This window comes from Sinocyclocheilus rhinocerous, unplaced genomic scaffold, assembly GCF_001515625.1.
Source record: "Sinocyclocheilus rhinocerous isolate Xijiao unplaced genomic scaffold, SAMN03320098_v1.1 scaffold2902, whole genome shotgun sequence".
Classification (NCBI taxonomy): Eukaryota; Metazoa; Chordata; class Actinopteri; order Cypriniformes; family Cyprinidae; genus Sinocyclocheilus; species Sinocyclocheilus rhinocerous.
In genome coordinates, this window is record NW_015628348.1 from 42,924 (window position 1) to 58,461 (window position 15,538).

At 37.7% G+C, this 15,538-nt stretch overlaps 1 protein-coding gene across 2 annotated transcripts; it reads left to right on the forward strand.

The window, feature by feature from the left end:
* The first annotated feature begins 3,487 nt into the window (after positions 1-3,487).
* On the forward strand, positions 3,488-10,533 carry LOC107737485 (NACHT, LRR and PYD domains-containing protein 1b allele 3-like). 2 transcript variants are annotated; one of them, XM_016548972.1, is made up of 15 exons: positions 3,488-3,592; positions 3,686-3,745; positions 4,349-4,436; positions 4,558-4,748; positions 4,881-4,922; positions 5,136-5,267; positions 5,437-5,474; positions 5,597-5,667; positions 5,750-5,964; positions 6,640-6,884; positions 6,977-7,123; positions 7,531-7,663; positions 7,779-7,808; positions 9,751-9,813; positions 9,921-10,533. In XM_016548972.1, the coding sequence occupies exons 2-15, from the start codon at positions 3,730-3,732 to the stop codon at positions 10,169-10,171; spliced, it is 1,662 nt and encodes a 553-aa protein (XP_016404458.1). In that variant the 5' UTR covers positions 3,488-3,592; positions 3,686-3,729; the 3' UTR covers positions 10,172-10,533. The 2 variants fall into 2 exon arrangements, with proteins under 2 accessions (XP_016404458.1, XP_016404459.1); XM_016548973.1 differs by having other exon boundaries at positions 9,751-9,807.
* The last annotated feature ends 5,005 nt before the right edge of the window (positions 10,534-15,538 follow it).

Sequence of the window (15,538 nt, forward strand, 5' to 3'; positions counted from 1 at the left end):
CGCCTCCGAAAGCAATGACCGCATTTATTGTGTTTCGTCTGCTCACTCTGAGGCGCAAGTAATTTATTATATAAGCCTATGAAAAGTATTATATTCAGGGGTTTCTCCTACTTTTCATAGTGATGTATAGCCTAGCGCCAGTTCTACCAGGAAGTGACGATTTTGTTCTCTTTGACTCGTTGGATGGAAACGGTGCTTATTCGCAAATGTTTTATGCGATATTTAAATGTTGCGCATAACTTAAATTCGCAACTATGGATGGAAACCCGGCTACTGACGTCAAACTTGGCATCTTGCCGCTTAATCATCTTTAAATGTATGCAAATGTGAAACAGATTTGAGTGTATTACTTTCGGTGTATAAAGACGTAATTTTTGGTCTGTTTCAGCTTTCGTGTGACGTCAGAGGACTAAAAATGCATGCGTTCGACCGGCTCTCGATCCTCTTTCATTGTATGCAGAAGTTCTCCTTTTTCATTCCCAGAAATAATAAAACAAATTCGAGGGCGAGTAAATGACAGAATGCTAATTTTTGTAATTTCTCAAAGATTAGCGTGTAAAAGTCCCGACGAGTCACAAACGATCCCTTCGAAAAACAGATTGTACATTGTTATATTTATTGTGTGGTTTTTTTATGTTGTAGTTGTTGTTGATGTATCGATGTTTCTCGATTGTGTACAGATATCATCTTGTGGATTTCGCGGTGTGTGACATTGTGACTGTGGTGATGTTCCCTTTCCAAACACACGGCCAAACGATCATCGCTTTTGAATCGATTCGTTTCTCTCTTAGTTTAATAGTAGCTGGTTGGTTTAGTTTGTTTGCATCCTCAGTCCTGACTGAGTTCTCTGTGATACCTGACTCTAGATCAGCTCTCTATAGGCTAGTTTTACCAACCAGATGTAGACTTTTATAACGTCCCCAGACCAGCACCCAAGGGCTTCAGATGGGCTCACGTCATTCACGGTGGTTTTCATTAGATCTCGTATTGTGTGCATGTCTGTACGGTTAGTCTATGATCGGTAGATTCGTCTCTGTCAAAGGCCTCTGTTAAGCACTGTGCTTTGCGCTTGAGATCAATTTACCAGGTGCATTTTTAAAACACAGCGCCTCCACTGGAGAACATCGGTAAAGCCATATTATCATCGCTCGCCTTTTCCATGTTTCCTTTTGCGAAGGCGTATTCGGATGAACTTCCTGTTGCAGCAGGAAATGATGCGGAGCTCGACGGATTAAGAATTATTATCTTTGCAATGTCTTTCTCTAGTTTAATGCCACTTCTTTTCCTCTATGCAGAGATTATTGGGCACTGTGCACGAGCGTCTCCTCTAGACACGTTTGCGACGTCGTTAATAACCACTAGATGCAAGTATCACGAAACAGTGCGATGCTGAAGCCATAGACGCATAATCATGTCGTTTGATTGTCAAATTGGATGTCACGGTATTAAAACATATCAGCCTTGATAATGCTGCAAAAGCTTCGTAATGCTGAAGATTTGTCGCTTTTGGCGTAACAGAAACACGACTCGAGAGGTGTTTTATCCTACGTTTAGCTACCGTGTCCAAAACAAGGACCACTGAACCTAGCCGAATTAAAAATTAACACAACAATAAATCCTGCTGAAAACCTGTCCACTTCAGAATAGTCATAAGAAGAAAAAAATGCATAAAGAAAATGAAGCATATTACGATTTTTGTCTTTGTGAAGCACATTTAAAACCCCCATTTTCACCTGGATATCGTAAAACACACACGATACGTCTAGGGTTTTCATGACTTGATTTTGGTTCTTTGCTTTATAATAATAGCATCGGGGGGGAGGATGTGCTTATTTGTCATGAAAATTATGTTGTGATTCAGAAACCTAAAAATAGGCTTCATTTTCTTTTGCGTAATATGATTTTCTGTCTTTCTTTCTTTTTTTTAAGTTCTGACTGATGTTTTGTTCTTAAGTTGTACATACAAACATATTGTGGAACTTTATTTTATTTATTTCTTGACTTCACATTCCTAAACCATTCAGATGGAAATGTAGAGAATGTTGAATAACTGAAGATAGACGTTTTAGACAAGTTGATGTTGCAGAAATGGAAAGGCGAAAAGAAAGACGAATAGAGAGACGTATCATATGTGGATAATATAATGCACATTCGTAGCACGAAAATACATTAGATTCTAAACTATGAAGCACATGTGAAATGATTGTGTGTGTAAGAGCTGTTAGAGCTATTCTCGTAATGTTTACATTGAGGACTAAAGCGTGCTCTCGTGCCACGACGAAGTGCCAACTCGATTTGTGTTTGTGCAAAAGCTTAAAACAGACAGTTTAATATGCAGACATTTATGACTCTCATGATAAGAAGCTTACATATAGTTTAAAAGAGTTTAGTTCTGCTGTGTGTGCAGTGTTTGGGCTGGAGATGCAGTGCTGTGATGAAGTCGGGTAGAAAATAGATACTGAAGTGGTCGGTCTTAGCTGAAGGACTTTGTTTTTGCATTTTTTGGTCATTGCATATTTATTTATTGATGTGATGCTCTTTTTTATTTTTCTAAGTCGTTTCATAAGACATGTTGGCTTGAACCGCTTTGCAGATCGCTGATGTTTGAGTCTCATTAATCGTTAAACCTCCACAGGCGGATTGCTGTTAGCATTTCTTCAGTAATTATTTTTGCTTTCTTTCTATCTTTTGTCTTACGTTGCAGCAACAAAGTGATAGACACTTAGTATGGAATTATGTTTGTTAAATATGCCTGCAGATGTGGCTTCTCTCTTGGAGTGAATTAGGCTGAACCGAAATGATGCCGTTTTGTCATTGTGCTTAAATAAATATATAAATATTATATTCTATATTAAAATATATTTGCTAACCTATACAGATCTGTGTGAGTCAGTTCTTTGCCCCGCTCTCAGATAAAGTGCACAATTAAATGATGTGATAATATAAAATGCATATACTTAGAATTTATGGTAATAATATATTTATTCGGGCTTGAAAAAAAAAATAAGTTGCATGAAAAAAAAGTTGCATGTAAATATATTTTAAAATGTATTTTTTAATTAAATATTTATTGAATATTTTCTATGCATGTTGTGAAGAAGAACCTGTAGTGTTAAACGAATGCACATGTTCCACGTTTCAATTGTTTCATCTGTCATGATGCAATGAAACGTCATTTTTGTCAAAGCGCTCTTACCAAGCTTGCACTCTTTACTCTCAGCCTATAATGCAATAAATCACAGAGATTAGCTATATTATGAAATGCTATCATGTGGGTTTTGGTGAAAATGGCCTAGGATGGACATCCCTTTTGGCCACTACTATATGTGTGTTAAAGCTCTTTGTTTGAGCTGCAGGCTGTCAGAGCTTCTGGTTTAATACTGCCCTCATGTGGACAGAAAAAAAAAGATGGCCTTATAGAGAATTTGCATGGACCTTTGAACCTTTGAAGACTGAAATAACAGACAGCTGTGCACCTTGAACAGGTTGGACCGGTCGAGTTTTCATTTTGCTTTCAGTTTGTTCTGCGTGTTAAAATCTAGTTTCCACTGACAAAGACACTTGAGGATCAAGCACAGGATGAGCCAATAAAGTAAGTTATCCATGCATGTTTTGTGTTTTACATTGAAGCGTTGTTTTGTGTCTGGAATTTGAATCTCGTTGACAGCTTTGCGTCTCACACCAGTCTGAAGTATTTGCCAAACCCGGCCGAATCCGCTTGATGAAAAGATGGCAAAACCTGCAAGTGAGTGTAGAATAACATCAACATGAAACTGCATATGAAAAATCCCTTTGTTTACTTTCTTAGTACATGATCTGCAGTACTTTACATGACTGATCAGCACATGTGATCCACCACAAACTCACATTCACATTCAGATCTGACTCCAGTCTTAATAAAACCAACTCTTGTCAAACATGTTTATTTCTCACTGGATATTAAATGTCATGCTGACCTACGCCTTTAACATTTCTCCTGAGTACTGTGTGCTTGTGGGGCATTATTTTATGCATCTAAGTTATTGAGTGAATTACTGATGAGCACATAACTCACTATTACAGCAGGTCTTTTTTTTCCACACATGATCAACACATATATTTAAATGTTATGCATTGTAGCATTGCTAGCACCATTCTCCGCTGTTCAAACTTTCTCACACACTTCCTTCATAAGTCCTTTTTACAACAAACTTCATGAGTCTTTGGATATCAGTTGGTTTTTAAGATTCAGGAAGGAACACTAGTATTGAAACTGTAAGTGGACCACACAGAGGATGAATGAAGAATGACAAATAAATAAACAAACTGCCAGCTTTATTGTTTACATTCTGTTCATATTTATGTGAAGATATCAAAAGCTGTGAAGAATTGGAACAACTGTTGAGTACATATGCAGAACAAATACAGGAGCTGTGTCGTCTTTACAACACAAAAAGGTAGCAGTCAGTGTTTTATATACAGTATGTACCTGATTTTAACTGTTATTAGCCAATCCTCCTTCGGAACCAAATATTGACCAAAACCATGAGATTTGATTTTGCTCTTTGTCATATCAAGTGAAAAAGGCCCCAAAAAAATTATAAGGACTGCGGTAGAACAAATCCAAAAGCTCTCCGAGGAAACTGAAGATCAGTCATTATATGTCTCATCTATACCCACTACTTTGGAATCAGGAATAGAATTGATAAAGAGAATAATACAGCAACGGGACAATGATTCTGATGTTGTCCAGCCATGTCGTTCCCAGAGTAAGTCTATTTCTATTATTCTTGTCTTATAAAGAAGGTACACAAGTGGAAAGTTTGTACTAGTTTGATGGACAGTGGCAGCTACTGTGAATGTGGAAACTGAATGAACAGATGAATATCTGGGTGTTTCAGGTACGGCCAGAGAAGGAGATCTCAGTGATACCGAAAGACTTGGTGAGCACTTTTGGAGAAAACAATCCACTTTGAAACTGCCTTCTCTCTCTCTCTCTCTCTCTCTCTCTCTCTCTCTCTCTCTCTCTCTCTGTCTCACACACGCACTCACTCACTCACACACACACACACCACACGCACACTCACACACACACACACACGCACACAAGATACACAAGATAGTTGTTCTATTTTTATTTTATTTTTTTCTCACAGATGTGATTCAGCATGATCAACAGATGATGGAACTCATTAAATACCAAACAAAACACCACAGAGAATCTCCTGCAGTCCTACTGATGTTTAATAACTTCAGAAGAGTGTGCCATAAAATGGGCATTAATACAGGTATGGTTTCATTCAAAATTGAAAAAGCAAGTCATACAAGCAGTCCAAACCTGGGGAAGCTACATGGAAACCACCACTCCCCCCAATGTATTCAAATGCAGAATGTCATATTTGGTCTTATGTTGGCAGTTTATCAATGGCTGATTTTCTTTCTTTTTATCCTCTCAAGCATCAAAAAGACAATGTCAAACTTGTGCCGATGTCAGGGTAAGTCAAGAGCAGTTTAGCTGATTCATTTCATTCAACCTGCTTTTAAAGCCACATTTCTGATACATTTGCTATTGTTTGGGTGAAATGGTTTGGTTACATGGAAACAAATATGTATCCAGTTCCAGGACTACGCTGAATGGGACCTGATTAAACCCTTTGTGATCTCAGAGGGTGCACAGATGAAGTACAGGTACTATATCGCTTTTATTTATTGTACATTTTCATATGTTATATACAGCAACTGTAATCCTAAATGAATCTCTGTCCAACAGACTAAAGCTTAAACCAGGCCATTATGAATGCAGCAGGACTGGTCTTCGTATTGAATGCTCCCGTTCTGTTCAGCTTGAGTATCACATCTGTGACTGGGAGTGTGTAATTGATTTTCTAGAAATGCAGCATTTTACACCGTGCGGCCCCTTGATGGATATCGCCATCATCTCAGGAAAACTAAAGGCAGTCTATCTGCCCCACTTTCTGTGTTTAGGTAATTTTCCCCAAATTTTGTACACATTTTAATGGGGTCATGGATTCATTGTTTTTACAATTTTTTTCACAAAACCTGTCACAAATTAGAAATCAAAGGCCGTTTTCTACCTTGCTTACATCTTTGCATATAAAGTAAGTACTACACTTTTGATTAACTAATCATGAAAAGTGTTTTAGCATTATATTTAGATCTAGGCTGATTGTTGCCTAATGTCTTTTGAGTGCACAAATGATCTAATTGCAACTTAATTTGAGTGCACACACACAATGTTTATAAGGGATTGATTAAGGAGTGTAGACAGTGCGCTGTGTGATAGACAGCTCAGACGATTATAAAGGGAGTGGTTTTGCATGCTTTCTATATATAATTTGAACAAAATATAAATGACAAATTATTTCCATTCTACGAAGAGTAAACAAAGCAAGCAAACAAACACAAACAAACAACATTGATCTGTGTCTAAACAGGCAGTTTTGTGCTGATGTATTCATCTCTATTACATATTAAAAACCTGGAAGTTTTGAGTTCGGAAACTCACAGTGAGTTTATATAGTAGCCTATAAAGGCCCGATAAGGTAACATTTTAATTCATGACCCCTTTAAAATAAAAAATGCAATCAGTACTTGTTTCTTTTGCATCTGATCATCATCAGCTAATTTAATATGTTGCAGGTGGATCTTCCATTAACGATGAAGTGAGGGTTGTTCATGTTGAAGACAGTGGGATTTCATTTGAGAAATGCACGATAACTAGATTCCATGCCAAACTTCTGAACCACTCCTTCTCCCCGAAAGGTGTTCTTTTGAGGAGCGGCTTCTCTGTGAATTATCACTGCGAAACATTTATCTATGAAACTCAGAAATCATTCCTGACACTTCATGTGTACTTGATTCCAAGTGAGAAAAAAATGATAGAGGTAAGTGATATCGAAATGAACAGTGAAACACCTGCTCAATGTCTTGGCTTTATGGAAGGGGGGAAAAAATGTGTGACATTTATTTTCTGTAGGCTGTTGAAAACAATGAGATTAAAAGCAAGACTAGACTCATCTCAAAGCCAGGGCCCGTATCCTCGCTTCAGACGAAGACTTGGTATTCACTGAGGACGCTGAATGAAAATAAGGAATCTGAATGCAAATTTGAAGTTCAACCCAAAGTAAATATTTTAAAATATTACAAAATATTACATACATGTGGCTTATTTACCTTAACAATGTTCCTCAAATTGCAGTACGCTGTATTTCCAGGTGATCTAGTCAATTGCTGTCTCATTTTAAGGTTTCACCCTCTGAAGGTCGCATTTGTTAGCTGCATTTGTTATTAAGGCTTCCTCTTTTCAGAAACAAATGCACAAATGCAACCTACAAAGGTCAAAATGACACACACCAATTTACCCGACCACGTGAATATACACAGTGTACAACAGTATTAAAATCTGTTCAAACTTTAAACCTGTAAATCTAAGTCCATAAACCCTCCTACCTCACTGCCCAAACACAAAACCCCAATCCAGCACTCTTACCCTCAACAAACCATTCTAGCCCTTTCCTTTCTCTCCATTAGCAGTTAGAGCTCAAGTACAAGCCCATAAAACCAGACTTCTTTGAAGTATTCATTGATTCACCAAAGGACTTTCACCTTCAGCTGATGCCACAACATCACGATGAAGGTGTATGGGATGCCAAAATACGTCAAGGTAACATTTGTTATGAGCTTCATTGTTATGGGGCACGGACCATATGTGCAAAGTAGTAGGTTCTCACACCTATGTTCTGACATTTAAATAATTCAGATATGTGTGTTTCTTTCAGATGATTACAGCCAGAGAGTTTCTTCAGTGGGTATGTGTAGTGTGCAGTGCTTCATTCTTTTCTTTTCTTTGTAATTTAGAGTCAGTTTGGCTGTGTGCTTGAGTATATCGTCCTTTATTTGGTGAAATTTGTAAAAACATTTGAGAAAACAAAATTACACTGAGCTTCTGAACTAGTGTTACTGTTATACCGTGTTATATGCAGATGGATTTCCCAAGCTCAAGCAGGGTTAGTTCACCCACAAATTAAATTTAAAGTTCTATCTTAATTTTTGTCCATTAAAACTCCTTAAAACACAATTTTCAAGCTTTAAAAAGCACATAAGTCATTCTTCTGTTGGAGTGCCAAACAAGCAGCAGGTTTGATAGCATTTTTCAATGCTATAATGAATCAGCTCCATAGCAGATTCCAAGTGGTCACGGATATTCCACTTTAACCCATTGCAAGGTTGAAGAGATATATTTATATGATAGTGCTGTATTTCTGAGTATAAGTTACAATGCTATGGGAATGCTATTACCAACTCCGCCATATCGACAGGTACTAGTGTAAGGCTGTGAGCACAGTCCTAACCAGACACGATGCGACAAGATTCCAGCGACAAGCAATTTGTCTGTCCACACCAGACGTGACACGACACCGCGACGCGACAGAATCACTCAAATATCACAGCCATTCAGAAGCACAGAAGTGCACTACTCTCCCAATGAAATGGACAAGTTTATCATCTAATCTTCTAATGTTAAAGCTTTTTAACATTATTAAAAGAAAAAAAACTGAGTGACTGATACGATCTTTATGAAATACGCTTGTCTGTTCGCATTGAGTTCACAGTCTTAAAGGGTTAGTTCACCCAAAAATGAAAATTAGCACATAAATGACTCACCCTCAAGTCATCCTAGGTGTATATAACTTTCTTCTTTCAGACGAATCCAGTCGGAGTTATATTAAACATTGTTTTTGATCTTTCAAGCTGTTTAATGGCACTCAGTGGGTGTTGCATGCATCAGTCCAAAAACACTTAATTAAAATGCGCCCATCCATAAAAAAAAAAAAGTGTCTCACACGGCTTGCATGCGCCGGTCAGAAGTGATGCACATTTTTATGCAAATGACCTGCAGCGATTGCAGGAACTTTCTGTGTTGTGGACAGATGTATGTATATGTCCTTAGGATCTATTGTGACAAACCAGTCATTGGACCTGATTTGAATCACGATCAGCTTTAGTGTTAACTTTGATCTTCTATGTTTTCAACATGCAATTAAGCTGCGCAGATCTAGAATCAGACACAACCCCCCATTCTCAGACTGTGGGCAAGATCCTGTTGATCCGAGGTTAATGAGAACCAAACTAGTTTTTAAGCCTCTTTGCATAGACTGCAGGACCCATTGATATACATTTGGCAGAAGACTTTTGGGCACCCTCCTGTCAACATACTCGGGACCACACTTACTTTAATCGCACATACTATTTAGGAAGGATAGTATGTATATTGGGACACGGGGATTATGAATTCTTGAACTTGAAACTTGATGCTGATTGATCAGCAGTACTACACTTTCATTCAAGAAAATATCATACTGCATGTTAAATAAAAGATAACAAACAATAATCAAAGAAGAATCAAAAACTAAATACATTTCAACAATCTTGGATTTATTATGTCAAACACACAGCACATTTTTAGAGCTCCATACATTAATATGATAAAGATGCTCCAAATATAACCTTGTTATACTGCATGCATGCCACTAGATCCATTCATAGATATATTATGAAAAATAAAACGGTTATTTAAATATCAATACTGATTTATAAACAACGTCTGAGATCGTGGGGCATTCTGGTATTGCTTTCCTTATGAAGGATGCATTGAATGCTTTCCTAGAATTTGGCCAAAACTGTTGTTTATCTGAGTAATATATGCCTACATATACATTTCAATATGCAGTTTCTGATGTCTCTACACAGGTGAAGCAGAGACTGTAGAGACTGATACAGCACAGAAACAAGAAAGCTGCAAAAATGGTAAAGGTGATTATAATTTATGAAAATAGATCAGGTTGTTTCTACACAGATCCTTCATAAAGTATACTGCTTAGTGACTTTTCATGAAGGCAACATTTTGTTCATCCATGCAGGCGCTGAGTTTGTGGAGAAACACAGGACAGAGTTGATCCAACGGGTCTCACTGGTGAAGCCCATTGCAGACGACATGAAACCTCTGATTGGCAATGAAAAATACAGAATCATCTTAAAATCAGAAACAACCCATGATCAAATGAGAGAGCTTCTGGGTTTCCTGAAGACAGCTAAACTGAAAGAGAAACTTTACCAAAGTCTTAAAATACATGAGCACTTCCTTGTTGATGATTTGGAGCGTTCTGGGTAGATGCTCTTTATGTGTCAGTACAATTAATTCAATGTGGTTTATTATTATTGTAAAGCAGACGGGTCATTAATTATATAATAAGGTCTGGAGTGTAGTGAGATATGTTGTGTCTAACTTCATGAGATATACAGTTCTGATTGATTTTTTCCCCTTGTTTTCTATATTTTGACACTGAATACATTTTCAGAATAAAACCTATATGAATACATAAACACAAATACTTTAACTTTGGAGAGATTTTGGATAGATTAGGAAGGTAGATAGTATAGGCACTATACCAAAATATCTTAATTTGAATAATATGTCTCTGGTTGTGGTTTCCATAATGTGCTTGAGCCATAAAAACGGCTTTATAAACTTTTCCAGACAGCTTTATATACTTATATATATATATATATATATATATATATATATATTTATTCAGTATAAATATTGTATATCCATTGTGTCTCAAGAAGCTACATTACATGTATTTACACTGTAAAAAAAATTAATTTAAAAAAATTGTAATTTAATTTACAGCATTTCCCTGTATTTCCTGATTGCAGTAAATAACTACTTTTTACAGTAAACTACTTTAATGTGTGTATGCTGTGATATTAATGACTAGCAGGTCAATTTTAAATTTAAACTATTCATTAACTGCATAAGCTTTGAACATAATTTAACTGCATACAGTGTTGTATGATGCATACATTAATTCACCCTATTATTTCACAAAAAAAAAAAAAAAATGACACTTCTTAAACAGGTCAAAATGCATTTAATATATAACTTTTAAAATTGCATGAAAGAAATTTCATAAAACAGTGTATTTAGTAATACTTTGAATTCCAAAATAAATTGGACATGAAATTCAATAATATTAAATTACTTGAAACATATTACCATGCATAACTTTAAAACCACAAGTTAACCAACACGGTCATAATTAAACATTTCTAAAAACCACAAAGACCGATTAATTTTCACCACTTCATGAGCAGTCCAACATGCCCAAACAACAAGGCCCCAAGTGAGTCCAACAAAACTTCGGATCAAACAAAGGAGAACAGTTCAGCTCCAGATGCTGTTCCATCCCAGGATGCAAAGGGTGGCTAGAAATATTAAAAAGAACAAAGAGGACAATATATAAGATATATTACAAAACATAATAATACAGTCAGAAACAGACAGAGGAATGACAGATACAATAAAAAATACAGGAGCCAAAAGCCTGTGAAAATAGTGTGTGTGTGTTTGTTAAAATTCTCTCTCTGATAAAATAATTTACCCATTAAACTGTGGCATTAAATGCCAATATGAATATCAATATGATGTAATAGAAGAATATTGTACACATATGAATTGCATATGCCAAATATTTTTTTTTTCTGAAATAGTTTTTATTCTTCATATTACTTGTATGGCTGGGTATTTAAAAATGTAATTGAATAAGTCTGAATGAAAACTTACTCGTAAAGTAAGATCTGGGGTTTCGTACATTCTGACACGCGCACGTGATTGGACAGATAGTGAGGCTTCATTTTCTGCTGATCACGTGATTCTCTGAAAACAATACGTGCTCCGGCACAGAGCTTCGTGAGAAATTGCGCTGCTTACCCGATATGCGCTTTGAAGCTTCAGTGTCATATGTAACATCACTACTAGCCTGTATATCTCGTTTCTGTATGATCTCTGCCTGCCCTGAAGTATATCGCTTGTCTTGGATTACCCCTCTCGTCTCGCCCTGTTCGGATACTGTTTATTCCTCGCCTGGACCATCGCCTGTGTTTCGGATTACTCTTCAGTCTTGCTCTCTATATACCTGTTTGCCATTGTCCGACCCTTGCCTGTTTTGACTATGTTTTAGAATAAAGTTTTGCACATGGATCCGCACGTGTCTCGTCTCAGTTGCCCCGTAAGAGAATACTTGGCCCCACCAGTATCCAGCAGCTTTTCAAATGGAAATGGACAATGGCTAGGTATGGACACTACAATATTACTATTAACCCTTAAACAAGGCATACGATCACTGGAAAGCTATACTCAATAATTTTTAGCCACCGCTCATTGTTCAAATCTCCATGATTGTGTATTAATGGATTTTTTTTTGTGCTGGCATTAATGAACCTCTTAAGTCTAAACTAATCCATGAGGGTCCCCATTCATTGTTGATTGAGTTTTTGGACTATGCTCTGTTATCTGTCGGCTCCTCTTTTACTGTGGAAGTTGCTGAGGAGACACAGAGGCTGTTTGCAAGATGGCCGCCAGATCAGAGACTTTCTACAACATGGCCGCCGTTCCAGAGTCTTGTCCCGTCATGGCCGCTGTTCTAGAGCCTGCTCAGGTCAAGCCTGCCAAGCCAGAGCCTGCTCATGTCAAGTCTGCCAAGTCAAAGCCTGCTCATGTCATCCATGAGTCAAGTCAAGTCACAGTTGATCTTCATGAGTCAAGTCAAGTCACAGGTGATCTTCCTGAGTCAAGTCAAGCCACAGCTGATCTTTATGAGTCAAGTCAAGTCACAGGTTTGAGACCGTTTCTCCCGAGGCGGCAGCGCTTGCTTCAGCTTCTTGCATGGTGGTGGCGCCCAGTAAAGAACTCTCCCTGTTTCCTTATGATACTGATGTAGTACGTCCAGAGGTGGCGGCAACCGCTGCAGAACCTCCAGAGGTGTCAGTGGTATCTATTTATCAACTCTCTGCCTGTCCTGTCACGGCTATGGAGGCCGTCTGTGAACTCTCTGCCTGTCCTGTCACGGCTATGGAGGCCGTCTGTGAACTCTCTGCCAGTCCTGTCACGGCTAAGGAGAACGCTAATGAGCTATTGCCTTGTTCTAAATCAGCTATGGAGGCCAATTATGAGCTTTTGTCCTGTTCTGACCCAGCCGAGGAGGCTGCCTATGAACTCTCAACCCTGCCTGTTGCGGCTAAGAAAGCCGTAAATTAACATTTTGTATGCACTGTTAACTCTGTCATGACCCCAGAGACCACTTGTGAGCTGTCTGTCTATCCAGTTTCAAACTACGAGTTTGATTCTGAGCTATCTGTGTGTCCAGTTTCAACCAATAAGCCTGTGAATGAGCCATCTGTCTGTTCAATTTCAAGCGATATGACTGAATGTGAACTTTCTATCAGGCCAGTGTCTGTTAATGAACTATCTGTCTGTCCAGTTCCAGCCAAGGAGTCTGAATATGAGCAGTTTGTTTATCCAGTTTCTATCAATGAGTTCAATTTTTAGGTATATGTCTGTTCCCGGTCCTAGTTTGAGTTTCTAGTTCTGAGTCAAAGTCTAGTTTAATCCTGTTTATTGCCTTAGTCATTCGTGTCTTGATCCTAGCCTGTATATCTCGTTTCTGTATGATCTCTGCCTGCCCTGAAGTATATTGCCTGTCTCGTCTTGCCCTGTTCGGATACTGTTTATTCGTCGCCTGGACCATCGCCTGTGTTTCGGCTTACTCTTCAGTCTTGCTCTCTATATACCTGTTTGCAATTGTCCGACCCTTGCCTGTTTTGACTATGTTTTAGAATAAAGCTTTGCACATGGATCCGCACGTTTCTCGTCTCAGTTTCCCCGTAACAGCTGCGAACAGAGTGGCAAGGCCAGACAGGAAGTTGGGCTGGATTAACTCATTCTTTTAAACCAAGTTAAAAAGAGGCCTTACAAACAAACAATACGAAAATTAGCAAAGGTCCTCAAGTATACATCTCGCTAGTTAAGTTAACAGCACCGTTCAGCACGGCACACACATCCTCTGTGAGCGGGCTGCCGCTGACCGCGAGTCGCGAGACTTTAACACGCGCTTTTATTTCGGCGCCGTGTTAACAGATTACTGCAAATTCAATTTAAAATAATCACGACAAAGTGTGCTGATCAACACGTGGTTACCGTGAATATAAACCATTGTCACTGAAGCATGTAATTCTTAGGAACCCAGAGATTTTCTGCCCATAGCCGCTATGAGGCCGGGTAATGTGTGAAATCCTACCGAGCCCACGCTCCCGAAACCCCGCTCAAGTCTCCCTCGCGCCCCACGGACAGAGGATGCGTGAATCCGGGGTTACCAATATGAACCGCGAATGTAAATACCTTCATATACTACTACAGTTACCAAACATGAAAAATAAAAAACTGAAATAAGTCACTTACCAGTTGTGAATCAATCCTCTTTCCGCTCCCGAATGTCGACCGCTGAAGATCCAACCTCTGTAGATTTGAAATTTACAGCAATATGCTTTACATTTGCGTCAAATGTCATGCAACCCCAGAATGCATTGCAGTTTACAGCAATATGCTGTATTATTAGAAAAACAGCCTGCTGCTGTAAAATATTAATGTAATTTTTACAGCAATTTGTTACAGTGTATGTACATTAAATACTAGTACTACTACTACTATTAATAATGATAATAATAATAATAATACATTTTGTGTGACATGGACATTGCATATGATCCATACTGTTTACAAATTCACAGACATAATTTCAGAAGAACAATATCCCATGCGATACTCGTCTGATAATAAAAAAATTCAACTCAACAAAATTGTCATTCAAATAAATATTTTTAAAAAAAATGTTTTACTGGTCTGTTGTTCTCCCATATGATTACATATCAGCTAATTTTCTATTTCTAAATGACATGTTGTGCCTTGTTATAGTGATTCCTTATCACATATTAACTATTCATGTTGTGTTTTTGTTAAATGGGGTGCTATTACTAATGCCACTCATACACTACGCACTTCTCAAAGTTGTTGGATTGCTTTTCTTTTCACACTATAATCCAGTACACGGTACATCTCTTGATTGATTCAGTTTCAGAGAAAGTGATACTAATTGTGGTAAATGTGACATGACTCGAATAGCTGTAATTTTCTATTACAAGGTGTGTACAGATAAACAAATAACTTTTCCTCAGAGACCTCATGTCCGGCAGTGGTTCACAAAAGGCAAGATGCAGGTATAATTGCAGCAGTCAATATCATTATGAAACCAAACACACTCAGGAGCACTAAGAAAAATCACCAGAGAAACAAAACTAAACACAAGGAGGAAACACATGAACCAATGGAAACAGAAAACACGTCAACTTAATCATCCTCAAAGACAAAACATAACCATGCCATGACATGGCTCTATCAGGTTTCATTATAGGAGTGCATAAAATATGACTATTGTCTTCTAACTTTCATTTTCAGATAAATTGGGCTTGCTGATTTGCCTTTTTTTATTATTATTATTTTATAAAAAAAAATTTTATACAGTGATTACATTTCACACAGTATTCAATTTGTTACAGCACACCGGTTGCCATAATTATTAATAATTGAAAGCAGCCTACATTATGGATATATATATATATATATATATATATATATATATAT